Source organism: Hibiscus syriacus, unplaced genomic scaffold (genome assembly GCF_006381635.1).
Source record: "Hibiscus syriacus cultivar Baekdansim isolate YM2019G1 unplaced genomic scaffold, ASM638163v2 tig00005459_pilon, whole genome shotgun sequence".
NCBI classification, from domain to species: domain Eukaryota; kingdom Viridiplantae; phylum Streptophyta; class Magnoliopsida; order Malvales; family Malvaceae; genus Hibiscus; species Hibiscus syriacus.
This window is the reverse complement of record NW_024062058.1, coordinates 1,396,759-1,414,827: the sequence shown is the minus strand read 5'-3', so window position 1 is coordinate 1,414,827 and position 18,069 is coordinate 1,396,759. Positions and strand designations below refer to the sequence as shown.

Below are 18,069 nucleotides of genomic sequence, written 5' to 3'. Positions count from 1 at the left end.
TATGTTTGTTTCGGGGTATGTGGGATTACTGAGGAATGGAATCCTCATTCTTGCGTTTGGTTGGCCAACATTCCCATCCTTTAGTAATCTTACATCCTAGTAAAACATTTTCGAGAACCAGAAGTCATGGAATGCATAGCAAGTAGATCAAGCATTGAAGAAACACACATTAAAGCTCTCTAAGCCTCCTCTTGGACAATCATGGAGTAAGTTTGATTAACCGACGTCAAGGGTTGCATTAACAAAATTTGACTCCGAACAGCTTCATAGGTCTCATTGAGACACATGAGAAATTGCAGAAGACGTTGTTTATTAGCATACCTCAAATTCTATTGAGCATCCTCACAGCCACAATTTGGAAATGGCACAAGAGTATTGAACTCATCCCATACCAACTTCAGTTTTGTAAAATAAGATGAAACAAAAGAATCACCTTGATTTAATAGAGATATTTTGCGACGCAGAAAAAATAGCAAACCGTAAACCTTGTGAAATATTTCTTTGAGATCTTTTCAAGCAGTAGTAGCATCAGACGCGAAAATGATTCAAGCGGAGAGCTCTTAACTTACGGTGTTGAGAATCCAAGAAATGACGATATCATTACTTCGATCCCACTAAGGATGAAGAACCTCGACATGATCCTCTCGACTACAAAGTCCATTAACAAAAAACGAGTTTGTTTTTTGTGAGAAAAGCAATGTGAATTGATCGACTCCAAACATTGTAATTGTTTAAGCCATTCAATTGATGAGAGACCTAAACGGTGCCTAGAGTATCGGACGAATGAAGATAAAGAGGATGATGAAAAATAATCTCATCCATAGCCAAACGAAGAAGACGGTTGGAAGAAGAAAAGATAAAAAAAATTGGGGGAAAGAAAACCTAATCAGGAACTGGGAGGAAAACCAAAAGGAGAAGCCCAACTCTACAGGCCCAAAAACAGTCAAAAAATCGGCTCATATGATACCATGTTAAAAATTCTTTTTCTTGTATTCAAGTATTTGTACAATAAGTATACAATCATTTATATACAAACAATAATCAACATATCCACCTAACTACTTAATCGAACCCTAACTAACTTCAACAATCAACCATTTCTGCAATGTGTTTGTTGTTGTTGTTTTGCCCTCCCGATTTTAAGGCTTCGTCGGGTTTTTTAGAGTATAAATTTGGGTCGGTTTGGATTTAAGGTGAAAAATACCCGATCCGACCCAAAAAATAATATGGTTTTATATTATATACTTATGGATAATTACAATATTATCTCTCTTTATATTATTTTTTTTATTGAAATCATTATTTTATTGAATAAAATTAATATTTTTATAATATTTTTTAGATCAAGTCAAGTCATATTCGAGTTTTATTTAAAAAAACTTGGGTTGGGTTTCGGGTCTAGTGAAGTCGCCCTAAACTCGAATTGGGTCAGATTCGAGTGAAGGGGTTTATTTTTCGAGTTGGATCGGATTGACTAAAAACTCGATCCATACCCATCTCCAATTGAACATGAGCAAGAAAAAGTATGTCACATAGATAAAAGAACACTTCAAATTTCAGTATATTCTAAGTTGTTGTTTAATCACTAATTTGGTCTGCCTACATTTTGCACTCACCAAAATCCTCAATTGTCCCCGTAAACTGTTAGATATTAACTCAAACTCTATGCATGCTATGGTACTACAGTTTGATCATAGGTTTGTGCAGAGCTAGAATGATGGATGATGCCAACAATGTTTTGTCGATGTTGAAAGAAGTCGGGTTTCGCCCAGACATTGTATGCTACAATTTGCTTGTTAGAGATTTTTAAAATAAAAACATGGTAAATACTAAATAGATCTCATGTCATCAAGGAAATGCATGAAGATTCTTAAGGAGTAGTTTTCTGAATAAAAAAAAGTGCAAGGCTTCATACAAGAAAACAAGGTTTATCATCTTTTAGTCTATTGAATGGCTAAAAAAGAGGGATTGATTTTTGGCCTTATTTCTTATGAATATTCATTTAAAAAAATTATTTTATTTTAACTACTATCTTAAATTCTTGAGGACAACTGACGTTTCTTTTAGGCTTAAACATCAAAAAGGTTTCCAAAGTATACATTTTTTTAGTTTAGTGTCTAACGTTTCATTTCGTAACTCAGTTTAGATCAGATCGTGTCAGGTCGTTAATTCCGGTCGTTAAATACCACATGACATTGGTATAATATTAAAAAATAATTTTCATTTTCCCCCTCTTTCTTCTCTTCCCTCTCTTCCCTCTCATCTTCTCATCTTCCCAAACCAAAACAAAAAATGATTTTCCCTCTTATCTTTCCTCTATTTCTATCATCTTCCCTTTCTTCCCCTTCACTCTCTTCCCATGCAATCGGTCCAGCATTCGTCGGGGTTAAAATCTGGTCGGCAACCGGACATCCACAACGAGCCTTGGAGTAATAATGGTTCATCACTGGTGAAGCTTTTAACTTCATAGTCCATTGAGGGAATATGAGTTTCGTCTGATTCTCGACAACAAAAACAGCTAGAGATAAAAAATTGGCGGTCATCATTGGTTCTTCTATGTTGAGCTGCTTATTAGTTGTTATTGTTCGTTGTATTCCCCCCCCCCTCCCCCCCAATCTTCAAAGTGAAAAGTAAAAGCAAACTTAGAATACAGTGCTGCTTTTGCATAGGCAAACTAGTTGCGGAGGCTTATCCCAATCCGAACCCACTTTCGCCTCTATCTTTAACGACGCATGTTGGGGAGACACAAGTTTATAAGCTTTCAGAACTGAAAGATGTTACTCATGGATTTAAAGAATTCAACGAGCTCGAAAGAGGGACCTTTGGTTTTGTCTATAAAGTCGTTCTTCCTGATGGTCAGCAAGTTGCAATCAAGTGAGCTAATGGTGCTACAATAATTCACACCAACAGCCGAGATTTTGATGCAGAGTTAGAAATACTATGCAATGTAAAGCATGCCAATATTGTGCTGAAATAGGGGAAAGACTACTCGTATATGAATATGTCTCATGGCACACTTCATGACCATCTTCATAGGGACCTCTCGTCGTTAAGTTGGGACTTGCTATTGAAGATAGCATTCCAAGTTGCGAAAGGACTCGAGTATCTTCATAATGAACTCACTCCCCCCATCGTTCACCGAGACCTGAAGACTTCAAATATACTTTTGGATGTCGATGGTTGCACTTCATTTTCGGTAATCGTGGTTGCATCGTCGACAAATTAATCATGGTCGAACTGACAACCCGTAACCATACCATCAAAGCTTTGTGTATGAAAAGGTTTCGGGGTTATTGTAGTAAATTGGTTCGTTGTTTATGGCGGTTTCGAGGTTCAATCGGAGAGAATTGGAGTATGAAAAAGAGAAATAATAGCAGGGGAAGTTAAGTCATAGAGGGATGTTGCAGAGTGACGATAAAGAGAGTTGAGGGGAAAAGGAAGAGAGGAAAGGGAAAGAGATGAAATTAATTAATTTATTATTATTTTAATTATAAAATTCATTTTTTAATATTAAATAAATGTCATAGAGCATTTAACAACTGAAATTAACAGTCCGTCGTAGCCAAACCCAAACTTAATTACAAAATAAAACTTTATAACTAAACTGGAATGAAAAAAACGTTAATAGAGTAAACTAAAAAAATGCATACATTGTACACCTTTTTTACGTTTAAGCCTTTATTTTATTCTTCATTTAAATCTGGATTGGCAATATTCTATTGGTGAATACATATAAATAATCATGTCATCTCGAAAACACAATGGTCATTTCCAGTTCAAACATAAATACTAGGAAATTAAATGTTTTCTAAAAGCAAAAAATTAAGACTATAAAACAAGAAACTAATTATTTTTTCCTATACAAGACTCGTTAATAGAATCCAATAAAGCTACACAATAGAAAGCATTGAGGTTTAGATTCTACCAAAAAGTGTGTGTGACGTATACAATAATTAAAGGTAAAAAAAAAAGAGACGTATCCGATCAAGTTTTATATGCCACCGGCGGCAGTAGCGGCACTGTTCACAATCCAAGGAAGGTCAAAAGTAGCCGGATGATTATCAGACCAAGAATCTCCGGCGACCATTTCAGCAATTCCTTCTAAACCCTCGAAGAAATCATCACTCACCGCCGTGTCAGACATCCCAAACTCATCTTCCCCACCTTCTTCAACCAAATCCTCCCTGCTGTCCACCTTCGTACTCTGAACCACAACCCCTTCATCCACGGAGGTCGCCGGAGACGAACTGTCCACGGGTTTACCCGGGGAAGGTTTGGCGGAGTCACCGGCGGCGGCAGTTTGTGGAGTGAAAGCCTTCTGGCGGGTGCTGCCAGCGAGTGAATTCCGGTGCGTCGGAGCAGGGTGGTTGTGTTCACCCGTGTACGTGACTATGAACGTATTCGGGTCGGATCTGTGTCGTTCAACTTGTTTCCGGGCCGAACACCCCTTCGAGCTACTACATCTGTAATACCCCCTGTTATTAAACGAAAACAAACAACAAAACCCATTAATTGAATATCCATACAAAAAAAAGCAAATTTTATTATAAAATCAAATTATTCACCATGATTTACCTTGGATAAGGAGATCCTTTGATGGGCTTTTGACCGTATTTTCTCCATGCCCACACATCTGATGATAAACCCTCCGCCGGAACTAGGCAAACCCTTTTAAGCTGATTCTTTCTGTTCAAGGGGAAAAGCAACAAAAAATTTCAACTTTTGAGCTCCTCAATTGAAAACATGTTTTAATGCCGAAATTTACCTTCTTTTAGACCGATAATTATGAGAACCGGGAGTCCTACAAGTGCTACTAGCTGTTGTAGCAGGGCCATACTGCTTGGGCTTGAGTTGATGTTCTTGCTGTTGTTTTATCTGTGAAGGAAGAGGCTGAGATTTGGAGAAGAAAGGCTTGTAAAGCTCATGCAATTCCTCCATATTATTCCCGGCTTCAAACTGATTCGGAAAAGACAACAACTGACCCGGAAAAGGCTCTTGACCAACAAATGATGGAAAACTGGATCGAGAGCATAAATCCGCCGTGAAGGAGCCGTTTGCAACACCGCAGCTTCCGCCGGTTGTCGTAACGGTGGCGCAACCTCTCACCACTGCATTTAAATCCCAATCAACATCCATGGGAAGTTTGTACCTTCTTCAGCAGGCTCCTGTGGCAAGATAAGGAAGAAAATCAAGAACAAAACAAGGCGCTGATTTTAGATGGTTGCGAATATAGAAAGAGGGGATTTGTATTGGAGTGGGCTTTTGCGATTATTATATATAAAGAACAAGGGGAAAAAATAAAATATTTTTTAAAAGAAAAAATGTAAAGTTGAGAGAGAGAGAGAGAGAGAGAGAGAGAGAGGTGGGATTGTTGGTTGACAAATTGGACATCTAAAAGCCTTATCGCTTCTGATTTGCTCTATCTATAAGCTTTGTGTTTCCGACATTGAAAACCGGTGTGGTTTTGGGGGTTGACATTTGTAAAATGTCAAAGGGGAGAAGAAGTCTACACGGTCTGATCTTCCTATTTATTTAATTGTTTCGTCTGTTCTAGGTGGAGGCTCGTGAATTACCGACAAAAGAGATTTCCCTAGGGAAAAAAGTGGTTGCCAGTTAATTTGGGTGCCCCCGACAATAAGCTGGGTCCTACTCTTATGATGCGTCGACGAGGCTTACAACTCACCCATTGATGACAACTTTTTATGAAATTAGCAAGGATTATTAACGTGATCAAATATTAACAATAATAAGATAAAACTTAATATTTAAATATTAAATTATTGATTTTAAATTAAATATTACAATCTAATTTGTTTGCATCGTTTGAATGAGATTAAGGGACTGTTTGTTTCCCGTAATTGAAATTACGGAATTGGTTTTCTCCGAATTCCCGTGTTTGTTTCACGTAATTCGTTTTCCGGAAAATGTTTTCCCGTGTTTGTTTCACGTAATTCGTTTTCCGGAAAACGTTTTCCCGTGTTTGTTTCACGTAATTCGTTTTCCGGAATGTAATTCATTTTCCTAATAACAGAATTTCCTTTGTGTTTTCTGTAAAATGACTTACGGATTCATTTTCCGTAAGTCATTTTCCGAACTTTTCACTTCAAAGCAAAAATACTCAAAATAATTTTATTTTATGAATTTAATATTAATAAATATTTTAATATAATTTTCATCAAAATATTATTATTAAAATATTTAAAATATATTTTTAATATTTATAATAATATAATATATAAATAATCAATTATATTATAAATATAAGATATATTTTTATTTTTAATATATAATAAATTTTTTTATATATTTAATAATGAATAATATTATTTATATATTTCAATAATATTTTAGTAAGATATTAAATATAATTAATATTTTTAAAATATAATATAGTACTATTACTTTAATAATAATTAATATAATTTATAAATTTTATTTCACTAAAATATACCGAAAAAATGTTTAAATAACATCTTCCAAACATCATAAAACGTTTTCCAGATGTTTTCCAGAAATGTAATTCATTTTCCAGAAATGTAATTCATTTTCCAGAATTCAAATTCCAGTAATTCATTTTCCAGTAATTCAAATTCCAGTAATTCAAATTCCAGTAATTCATTTTCTGGAAAACCAATTACAGCTAAACAAACAGACCCTAAGTGATATATGATAACTATAGGTAGTTCATTTTTTTATTTAGTGGTAGAAGAGTGATGATTAGTGATTTTAAGGTTTTTTTATCTTCGTGAGAATCAAAAAAAAAATTAAAGTGAGTGACATAGTTCGATCTATTCTCTAAAATTTTGTTAAGAGATTTTATAATGATTTTTAGAGATGATGAGCATAAAATCATCATAGTTACTTGTTTGTATGTTAAGTAGATATAGTCAGTTTAATGATAAATTTAATTTTGATAGGTCACATAAATATGTGAGAAGTCACATTAAAGGATAATGACTACTCGAGTAATATTGAATGTTTAGAACTCTTTTTCTCAATACGTTCTCCTGACTATGAAAGATTTTCTAGAGATAATATGAGGATGATCTTTGACTGAGGTATAATGAATCTGAATATGATGATGATTTAAAATAAATAAAAAATAAAATTTAATTTAAGTTAAGTTATTCAATTTTTAAAAATAATAATAAATAATGAAATAACTAAAAATATAATTGAAAATATAACAAAATTGAGTATTAAATAAAAAAATTAAAACATTAGTAAATAACTTCTATCAAACACATAATAATTAATTTTTGATCAATAAAAGAGAAAGAAAATGTTGACTGTATTTGATGAGCATACATTGAATATTGACTTCACTGTGTAAACTCTCAAATATAGAATAAGTAAAATGCCTAATCAATGTTGCTGGATGTTTTCTCTCTTTTCATTGTATTTTGACACTCTCGTGATGGGCACGTGCAGGTTTCGTCAAATAAATTGTATATTTAAGTGAATTTTGAAGAGAAAAAAGTCCAAATTACGTAAAATTCAAATTTGAAAAATTATTTATAATTTAACTTTAGATATTGAATTCGAATACAATTAATGTAAAGATTTAAATATTGAGTGTCAAATGATTGAGAATTATCTTAAAATAAATGATACGTTACACTTATCTCATATTAATTTAAAAAACTTAATATTTATAAAACCACTAACAACCCATCCTATAGTTGTCATCTTAAAGAATTAATCAGGACAGACTTCGTTAACTAAATTAGATAATCAGTTCGAATAAATCAGGATGAAATTTTCAAATTAAAAGGTAACTAAAAATATAATAATAGTAATAATTTTGCATGAAAGTTATTTATCAATTGAAATAAAATGGAATTATCGTTATTATTATTATTTATTTGTAGTTATCATTATTTTAATTCTCATTATTCCATTCCCTCCATAGATTCCGACCGGCGATTGGACATGACAAAAAGGAAAAAGGCAACGTGTTACTGTTGGATTCTCGGATAGCCGCGTGATCATAGAAAGCAGCGAGTTCCATATCGACGATTGATAATTGAAGCTGTAAATGTTCTAGTGAAATCTGGGTTGGCACATGGCGGTGGAGGCAGTACATAATAGGTGGCGGAGTTTGTTGTGGGCCCATGTTCTTTTCCTTTAATTTACCGTTGGAATCGGCATCGAGTGGCTCAATGCGTGTGGTTAATTTTTACATTTCTACGGAATCCAATGATGGAAAATCCGACGGCAGATGTATCGCACATTCTATGATAAAACTCTCTTTGAACAAAATTAATATTCTATTTTGGACCGGCGGTTTAGAAGATCGTGCGAGGCTGACACAGCATTAATAGGGGCGTTTGCCACTGTTTATTTTATTGGACCGACGTGGATGGCACGAGGGCATTGAATTGCAACCGTGTGAGGTCAATTTACCAACTGATCCAAATTTAAAATTCTACTCATTACAAAAAAAAAAAAAAGTTAATTCAAGCTGTAAATAATTTAAATAATATTTTAAGTTTGAGTTTTTATGTATGAAAAAAATTCTTATTGAAAAATGACAAAAAAATCAACTCCATTAATTACTAAAATATTACTAAATTTAAAATGTCGTAATAAAACCAATTTAAATAATTACAATTCAAGATTATACGAATATATAATCATCCTCGTAATAAAACCTTTAATAAACTTACTTGAAATCCAATTTGGCACACTCAATTGATAAATCTAACCCTAATCAATAACTGATATACACATTGCAAGGACCTGCATTGTTTTTTTTAGATCTTTAATGATTATACTTTGATAGCATTTGGAACTAGGAATTTATTATAACGAAGTTAAAATATATTTTTTATTTTAAAAATATAATTTTTTAATTGATAGCTGATAAATTTTCCTTATTTATTATATATATATATATATATATATATATATATATTTAAAATATAATTAGTAAAGTGAAGGCTCTTTTTGACTCCCACAAAGTTCCGCTTATCTAGATGGCATCATGCGTTTTAAAATAAGGTTATACTATTGTTAAAAAAAATTATACTTTAACAACAATAAGTTGGTCTAGTAGTGTAAGACATTAGGTCCCTTAAGCAAGGTCAGAGGTTCGAATCCTGACGTTTGTAAATGGAACAAACTGGGTTGGAAGGATCGCCATTGCCTCTATAGTATTCAATCTGGATTAGTCGGTCAATAGATCAGATACCAGTGATTAATTAAAAAAAATTATACTTTCGTTTTAAGCCTCTTTGTTTACCAAAAAAAAATATACCTACGGGATTCATTTTTTTTTACTTCATTAAATAAGATTATATGTGTTTCTGTAGAACCTAGTATAATTTTCATGTACCTTAATTTAGTGTGGGTAGGTTTATGTAACTTGTGCTAATTTACTTATTTATTTCTTTATTTTCGTGCAACAAATTTATTTAAATTTTTCCTTATAAAAAACTTATTTTAATTAATTACAATAACATTGATAACTGTGTGTATAATTTTAAGAAAGAAAAAATCTTTTATTTTATTTAAGATAAATTATTTATCTATCTTTAGGTTAAATTACCTGTTTAGTTACTGAGTTATAAAGTTGATTCAATTCTGAGCATCAAATAACTTCTTTTATCAATTAAATCACTAAGGTTTTATTTTTCATCAATCAAATTACAAATCTTTAAATAATTAATGATGAGACTGACATAACAATCTCAAATTTTGTGTAATAACACATTTAGTACTTTATATTTACACATCCATTGAATTGCATCCACACCTGGGTGCAAGCTATGTGTAAGAACTAAGAAAGTGAGCGTTACGATGGCGGCATCTGGCAAAGGCAAGCCACGTTTATCACATAGTGGTAGGGAAAGTTTTAATAACAATGGTCTAATTTAAGGTTAAATAACTATAGAAACGAACACAAAAAAAAGGGTGATAATATAATATTTTCATTTGAACTTAATTTAAAATGTAATTTTTTTAATATTTTCTATTGGTAACCGAAAATATTATGTTTTTATCTTTTTTTTTTATTACTTTTCTTTAACTTTAAATTAAACGGCTGTACAAGTACAACATAACTTCCCACTGTGTTAGCAATCAAATTTCTTTTATTTTTAGTGCTATTGCTATTATTACCATCTCTTGAGTTTTGTTGTTTGCAATCACGACATAAAAATTAGCTGACCCTTATTTCCATATGTAATGGGGTAAAGGGGAGGTATGATAGTAGATTAGTCCCAACGCCAGGTTGAGAGCAGTTTCCGTAAGAGACATCCGAATTATGAAATGTCTTCCGTGGGACTCGATCTCACGACCGCAAAGTTAAGAACCTTGTGCTCTACCAACTGAGCTGGATGGTCATTTCAATCATGCCATAAAAAGAAGCTAATATAATATTAAATGGAATTAAATTGTTAAATTTTTAGAAATAAAAGGTTCATTAACATTCAAGTCTGAAATTGAATTTGGTCGATGATTAAATTAGAAGAAATTTAAGTATGAATATAGTAAATAATATTATTTTTAAGATTTATCCAACATTCTTATATTATCTATTTGATTTCGTCATTAGTCATAATTATTCTTTCAAATAAAAATCGCACGACATAATTATTACACCATTACTTCAATCCTTCACATAGCATAGAATATATAATAGCAATGAATGTTTCATTGTGGCGGGATGCTGTTAAGTTGTAGTCGAAAGCATGTATAGACTGAGTGGGTGGGTGGAGATAGTCAAATTTTGAAATTTAAAATATAATATTTATATTTTTATACATTTTATATTAAAAAAAATTATTTTAATTCCTTGAAATTTAATTTATCTTAACATAAAATTTTACATTCGACTCTCGTCTAATGGAAGGAATAAAAGTGATAGATCCTTAGTCACACACACTTTCCTTCTCTCTTTTTTTTTTATGTTTTGGAAGCAAAGCAAAAGGGAATCACGTTTGCATTAGTTTCCACAAATTGGTAATGATGATATATATATATATTCCTGGCCTTTTATCTTCCATTTGTTTACTTGAAATATTGGGTTTTTATCTGGTCCATATATATAAGTATAAAAGCTTTTAGACCAAGCACTATAATTGTTCTACAAAGCATCTGTATGAATGATGAACGAAATCAATGATTGGGTGATGGAGACATTGAAAAGGAGAGGAACAGGATGGGTACAGCTCTACAAGGTTCACAATACGTGGGGCTAAAACTTCTCCTGCATTTTACCGCTTCCGGGGGTGGGTAATTGTAATGGCAAATATCCCACATGTCGACCATGGCTAAATTCGATTTAATTTTATTTGATAATTAAATAGATATTTTTTTAATCAAAGGAAGAAGAAAACTAAATGGAAAATATAATCTCCAGCAGCTCCCCCGTGCAGCAAGTAGTCAACTGCTGCAGGAGGTTGGTCAAACGTGGCCAATCCAAACGGCTGGTTCCAAGCCGCCTTTGCCATTGCATCCGCAACTTTGTTACCTTCTCGGCCGACACGTGTGAACCGAACACCCCATCCTCAAGAGATCACTGGGGAACAATATGTGAAGAGCCATCCATATCGACCCCTTGTTTGGAAAAGATTTAAAGCTTCCTTGCAATCTGTTTCCATCACAATTCGACGAGCTCCAAATTGCCTTGCATGATTCAACCCCGAGTAGATACCCCAAACTTCCGCTTCGAAAGCCGAGCACAGTCCTACCGTTTTGGTGAAACCGGTAATTCAAGGGCCATCCGAATCTCGCAAAGCACCACCATAAGCAGTCATACCCGTAGCCGGATTTCGAGCACCATCCACATTCATTTTCAGCCACCCCACTAGTGGCGCACATCAAATGGCCTTGTCTTCCCTGGCTCGTATAATACCTGGATCGCACACAACACCCCGATCATTTTCAGCCATCCACGTTCATTTTTTATAAAATAATAATTATCGATGATTAAGTTTATTTTTCTTATAAATATATAGCATGTTAATCTTTAAAAAATGAGAGATTATTATTTTAGAGAAATTATCCTTTTCGTGATCTATATAACTATTGAAGTCTATATTGTAGAGATGATTTTATAAAAACAATATAATTTTTTTAGGATATACAGAGTTTTGTGATAAATATATTGTGCTGTGAGATAGAGAAGATTCTATCAATTGTGCACTTCGTAATTTTTGCATATATAGTGAATTATTTGTTTATTTCACCCAAACAATATGTAAAATAAAACTACTTTAAATCTCGTGTCATGTATGAATTATTTCATGTCGATTTTGATGTTATTTCTTTTTGCTTATAAATTTACTATTTATCGCACGTTTCTTTTTCATATGACATATCTCCATTTAGTGTTGGTGTCTTTTGATGATCTTATTTTATTTTAGTTTAGTGTAACAAAAATAAATATTATGATACAATATTACAAATTTTCAAATAAATCATATATCTATCTCAATTATGATACTAAAATCGTAATTTTAAAATCAATTTTATTACGAGGTACAATCACGAAATCTAAGAACGAAACTTTGATAAAATATTAGAAGGAACAATATTTTTTCGTTTTAAAAGGATAAAGAAAAATATGTATTTGATTAGAGATAATAAAAATAATTTAATTTGTTGACTAACGAACCAATTTATCTCGGTGATTAAAGGAATCGTTATTGTTACTAGAGATACAAGTTCGAGCATCAGTATCCTACAAAGGATTATATAAGTTGGGGTTATATAAGATTAGATAGGCAAATATTTATCCTTGTACCTGACGGAATTTAAATATAAATAATAAAATGAAACTAAAAGATAAAAATATTTAAATATTGGAAAAGCAAAGGCCCATTATTGATCGAAAGTTTTGTGGTAAAGCCCAGTCCTTAAATATGTATTACAAAATAAATTTTCTCATTGAAAATTTTATTTTCCTTATAATTTTTCATTTGTAGTTTTATTTTTAAACTGTTACGTTGCATTCAATTAAACTCTTAACTTTAGTTTATAACGTAAACATTCTCTTGACATTAGAATTATCTTTTATTTTAAATAGTAAATTTTTAATAAATTTTTAATTTAAAATTTTTATATCTCTTCTTACTTATAAAGTAGAAGACAATGCATGTTTAAACAGACTATAAATGAAAAATATAAAATATCGTTACAAATAATTTGAAGTATTTTTATCCACTGTATTATGAATTAAATTTTGTGGTGATCACTAAACAGTTTTAGTGCGGATGTCTAAGGAAAAACAGTCTAATATTTTTTTAATATTTTCGATAGAGTGCTACCTAAAATGTTATTTTTTTACCGAAAATATTAATATGATGTTACTTAAAATGTTATTTTTTACCGAAAATTTTAATATCAAAAATATTCATTTTAGGTAGCAAAATTAACATTTTCCGTAATAAAAATAACATTTCAAGTAGTTTTCTACCGAAAATATTAAAAAATATTAATATTTCCGATAACATCTTTTTTTAATCTTATATTAAACTGTCGTACAATATAAATACCTAGTTTGAGTGTTATACATAGATCGGCTAGATTATTACGGGTTTAATTATTTACAGGGTTTGATTTAACAATTTAATTAATGATTTTTTGAAAAGATTATCAGGTGGAACGCAGATTACGTAAGCAATTATAAAATAATATGCATTAAATTTAATGTGGGGTTCGGTGGTGGATATAAAATTGTCCGGATAAGCACAATTAGGGCGTGCAATGGTACATGACTCGATTATGACATTTTATCTAAATAAATAAGATTATTAAAAATAATTTAATTTCATTAATCTAATTTAAATAAATAACTTTAATTATAAATATAATAAATCTGTCCCTTTTTTATAAACGAGTAATCGAATTACTTGAACACTTGAACTATATTTGCTTGTAGTAACAAAATTACTGATAAAAGCATAATATCGACACATATACTATATTACGAATTGTAATTTTATTATTTTATTAAAAAATAAATAAATAAAATTTAAATAGAGACATTATTTAAGGCATATAATGTACGTTTAGTCTGTTAAGTATCTTTGTTTCATAATATTTAAGTTCATTTTTTATTTTAAATAGGATTAGGATTAGATTTAAAATTTATAAAAGATAGTGATTAAGATAATGATAATAGATTAATAATTGTTTAGAAGTTTAATGTCCACACGACTTTCTGCTTTGTCACCGATCCACAACATCAATGACGAAGATAGATTAGGCCCGAGACTTGGCTTATTTATTTACTTTTTATATACAGGTTAGGCCTAAGAGTTGGATGGTGATAGTTTCCCATAAATTAATAATAGATTTTTTAATTCTATTTTTAATATTATTTTTAACCAATTTACTCATTTAATCGATGTAGATACTTGGTAATTAAATTTATCTATTTTTTATTAATTAAAATTATATATCGTTTTACAGCAGTGCATGATATTTCAGAATATATTTTATTTTAAAGATTAAAACATATATAATGTTTATAAATTTTAAAAATTTGAAATTCTTGAAAAAATATTTAAAAATATACAAATATTAAATATTATTAAAATTCTAAATGTTATAAAATCATTTTTATAACTAAATTTGTTAAAATATATTTTCATTAAAAAAATCAGAGTTTTTTAAATGTTCAAGATTTTCTTATATTTAAAAAATTTTATTTTTGTCATGTGACACTTTTTTAATTGTCCTCCAATTCCAATTTTTGTCTTGATTAATCTGAACTAACACGAATCTTACACCTGATTTTGATGGTTGAGTCTCCCAACGGGAATTTTATGCATACACAAAGACTTTTTGATAATGTCATTTGATATATTCTAATAATAATTAATTTTATAACTTTAAAAATTTTCATTGAATGTAAAATAGTTCATAAATTTAATTATTATTTTTCTTTAAAAATACAAAAAAAAAAAATCGCACACTTTTTCTTTATAAAGCACCCTTAAATCTTATATATATGCGCGTGCTATTATAAGTGTTGATTTTATATTTTTATTTATAAGATGTAAATTGGAAGAAGAGGTCTAATTGGCAAACTAGCCTCTAAACTATTTTTGTGCTTTCACTTTAGACCTTAATTTTTTGTCTAGATTTATCCCTAAGCTATCATTTCTGTCCCATTTTACTCCAATTCTAATGATAATGTGCCACGTGTTATATTATTATTTATTGTATTTTTTCCATTTTAGGATTAGCTAGGATGAAAATGATGTTTAGTAGGCAAGTTGGGGAAAAAGTTAAGGCTCTATAGTGAAAAGATATGTATAATGGAGGGGTAAATTTTACATTAAGCCAAAAATGATTCTTTTTCAAATAATGTAAACTACAGACAACATCACTTAAATGTGAGTTTGGTAACAAACATGTCATTTTCTCTCTCTAAAAATTATAAATAGGTTACTCAATTAAAATATCGTTGCAACATGCCACTCAATATTAGACCAAATAATAAATTGGTATGATATAATAACAATTTTAATACTTACACTTTATAAAGTTTAAGAAATTATTTTTATTTGAAATCATTTATTAAATTTAACCCTTTACATATAACGATTTTATCATTTTAGTCTTTGTTATTCTCATAAATTGCTTGTCCTTCTCCCATAAATTTTATTCTCATATTAATTTAATAATTTTAACCCTTTATATTTAAAAATTCTCATATAAATGATTAAATTTATTAAATTATTTCAAATTAGAAAAAATAATAGAATATATAAGTTTTGGGGACTAAAAATGTTATTATACAAGGCCACACTAGATGTATATTTTAATTTTGATAACAAAGTGACTTGTTTGTAATTAAGAAAAACTTATTTGATACTAAACCTATAATTAAGTGATCATGGGTATAATTTACCCTCCAAATATACATAGGGGCACATGTTTTTTTTTGCAATTTTGATTACATGAGTTGGGCTAGTCCATGATGTAGTCTTCATGCATCAAGATAGTCATTTGTGTGTGTTAATTTTTTTTCTTCAGGCTAAATTAATCAGCTTAGCTTATCACATTGTCATATAGTTTAAATATTGTATATTGTCAGAAAGTATTTAAACGAATATTACCTTATATTTAATGTAGATTTATAAATAAAAATGTCAAAAACAGTAATGGAAGAACACGAGATTCAAAAAGGCAATAACTTTTTAAGAGATCAAATGAAAAGTTTGCATTTTTCTATACATAAATTTACACGAGCAAACTGAATTGGATTCAAAAGAATCACAAGAAATTGCAGAAATGAGAGATGGTTGATCAAAACTCAAAACAAGTTCAAAGTTTCCATTTATTCACTCTACAACACCTTAACTATTACATTAAAACCAAAACGGATTACATTACCAGGTCACCATCACCATCCATCTATATACACAGACTCTTTTCCTTGGTTTGCCTTTAACAAATAACACAAGCATTTGGATTCTCTTCCATGCTTTGAACATAGTAGTAAGTGGTCATCTGTGGATTGTATGCTCTGTACGCCTTGACAAGCTCCAAAACCGGGTCCACCTGCGGCTGCTGTTTTCTCCTCTTCCTCCTCTTTCTTGGCTTCTCCTTCTTTCTTCGGCTCCTCTTCCTTCTTAGGCTCCTCTTCCTTCTTCGGCTCTTCTTCCTTCTTCGGATCTTCTTCCTTCTTCGGCTCTTCTTCCTTTTTCGGTTCTTCCTTCTTTGGCTCCTCTTCCTTTTTGGGTTCCTCTTCTTTCTTTGGCTCTTCCTTCTTTGGCTCCTCCTTCTTTGGCTCTTCCTTCTTCTCCGGCACCTTCGCTGGCCCGACCGATACTATACTGGTCGACCAGTTCTTGCGTAATTTGCTCACCACGTTCACAACATCAACCGTTCCGATCACCGTCAATTGCTTCGCTTTCATATTCATGGCAATGGAGTCAATTCCTACCAGGCAAGGCAATGAGAAAACTTGCTAATCAACATGGCCAGCTCAAAAGAACAACATAACATGTAGAAATCACGGGAATTAAGAATCAATCACTGACGAGATAAAGAATTTGTTGTCATCAAGATCCCCAAGTCATTAACAGAAGAGGGTTTTTTAAACAAATATCAACGCAATTAACAAGTCCCATAATTTTCTGTGTTTTACTAGAAGTAAATGCATAACAATAAAGATCATGTATGTACCTGAAAGAGTTGAGACTGTTTTGAAAGCCTTATGCTTGGCTTTGTCGTCATGCAAATCCAGCTTCAGCACAATCTTCTGCATTAACAAAAAGAGATCAGTTTCAGTAAGCATTACAAAATTAGTCATTATTTTAATTGGATCACCAAATATGATTGTAAAAAACCAAAGATCCCATGGATTCATAGAAAAAAATTACAGCCCACAAGCAAAACCCAGAATTTATATTTTATTATAGCCGGATATATTAAAAAATAAAAAAAAATCGGTGAAAGAGACACCATTGGTTTTTAGGGTCCATTAAAGTCACCTTATAATAATAATATAAACCGAGTTCAAGAACAAAGCCTTACGATTCTCTTCAAACCCACGACAAAATATAACAAACAGAGAAAATGAGACCAAATTAAAAGCAAATGAAGAACTGGAAACCCATTAAAGGTAAACAGAAAGAGATCCCAAAGGGAGAAGCAGACCTTCATTAGTGATGAGCTTTGCACGCCTTCTTTTTCCTCTTTTTTGAGGCGAGTTGCAGGGATCCTGAGAAAGTGTTGCGAAAAGAGAAAAGAATGGGTGTTGAAAACAAGAAAAAGAAGAAGAAGGCGGGATTTGAAAAATAATAGAAAGGTTAGGACAGATTATAAAGGGGGAAAAAATAAAGAAAGTCCGAATGAAAACAAGATATGCAGAATAGGAGAGAGAAACAAAAAGTAGGCAATGCAGAGAACAGAGAGAGAAAGAGAGAGAGACTGAACTACTATCGAAGAAAGTGAAAACCAGCGGAGAAAGCTTAAGATTTATCAATGAACTAAAAACACGACCAGGTAAAATGATTTTAGTGCAAACCACCCCGGGTGATTAATGGAGTTGAGTAGTTCGTGAGCGGTTTGAATTTAATTTAATTAAAGTTTAGTAAAAAATTC

The 18,069-nt window shown here is 31.3% G+C and overlaps 2 protein-coding genes across 4 annotated transcripts; both read right to left on the bottom strand.

Annotated features, from left to right (window-relative positions):
- Positions 1–3,912: 3,912 nt before the first annotated feature.
- On the bottom strand, positions 3,913–5,401 carry LOC120199604 (WRKY transcription factor 22-like). The gene is made up of 3 exons (XM_039200646.1): positions 4,766–5,401; positions 4,576–4,686; positions 3,913–4,475 (listed from the first exon to the last, which is right to left on the bottom strand). The coding sequence occupies exons 1-3, from the start codon at positions 5,134–5,136 to the stop codon at positions 3,992–3,994; spliced, it is 966 nt and encodes a 321-aa protein (XP_039056577.1). The 5' UTR covers positions 5,137–5,401; the 3' UTR covers positions 3,913–3,991.
- A 10,858-nt stretch (positions 5,402–16,259) lies between these two features.
- LOC120199602 (heavy metal-associated isoprenylated plant protein 39-like) lies at positions 16,260–17,825 on the bottom strand. 3 transcript variants are annotated; one of them, XM_039200644.1, is made up of 3 exons: positions 17,623–17,825; positions 17,149–17,221; positions 16,260–16,902 (listed from the first exon to the last, which is right to left on the bottom strand). In XM_039200644.1, the coding sequence occupies exons 1-3, from the start codon at positions 17,626–17,628 to the stop codon at positions 16,364–16,366; spliced, it is 618 nt and encodes a 205-aa protein (XP_039056575.1). In that variant the 5' UTR covers positions 17,629–17,825; the 3' UTR covers positions 16,260–16,363. The 3 variants fall into 3 exon arrangements, with proteins under 3 accessions (XP_039056575.1, XP_039056574.1, XP_039056576.1); XM_039200643.1 differs by having other exon boundaries at positions 17,149–17,224; positions 17,623–17,824; XM_039200645.1 differs by lacking the exon at positions 17,623–17,825 and having other exon boundaries at positions 16,408–16,540; positions 16,581–16,902; positions 17,149–17,230.
- Between the last annotated feature and the right edge of the window lie 244 nt (positions 17,826–18,069).

Coding starts and splice junctions, on each gene's coding strand:
- LOC120199604 (XM_039200646.1), bottom strand. CDS start 5,136: ATGGATGTTGATTGGGATTTAAATGCAGTGGTGAGAGGTTGCGCCACC. Junction 4,687..4,765: donor AATTATCGGTCTAAAAGAAG/GTAAATTTCGGC, acceptor CCCCTTGAACAG/AAAGAATCAGCTTAAAAGGG. Junction 4,476..4,575: donor AAAGGATCTCCTTATCCAAG/GTAAATCATGGT, acceptor GTTTAATAACAG/GGGGTATTACAGATGTAGTA.
- LOC120199602 (XM_039200643.1), bottom strand. Junction 16,903..17,148: donor AACAGTCTCAACTCTTTCAG/GTACATACATGA, acceptor CTTGCCTGGTAG/GAATTGACTCCATTGCCATG.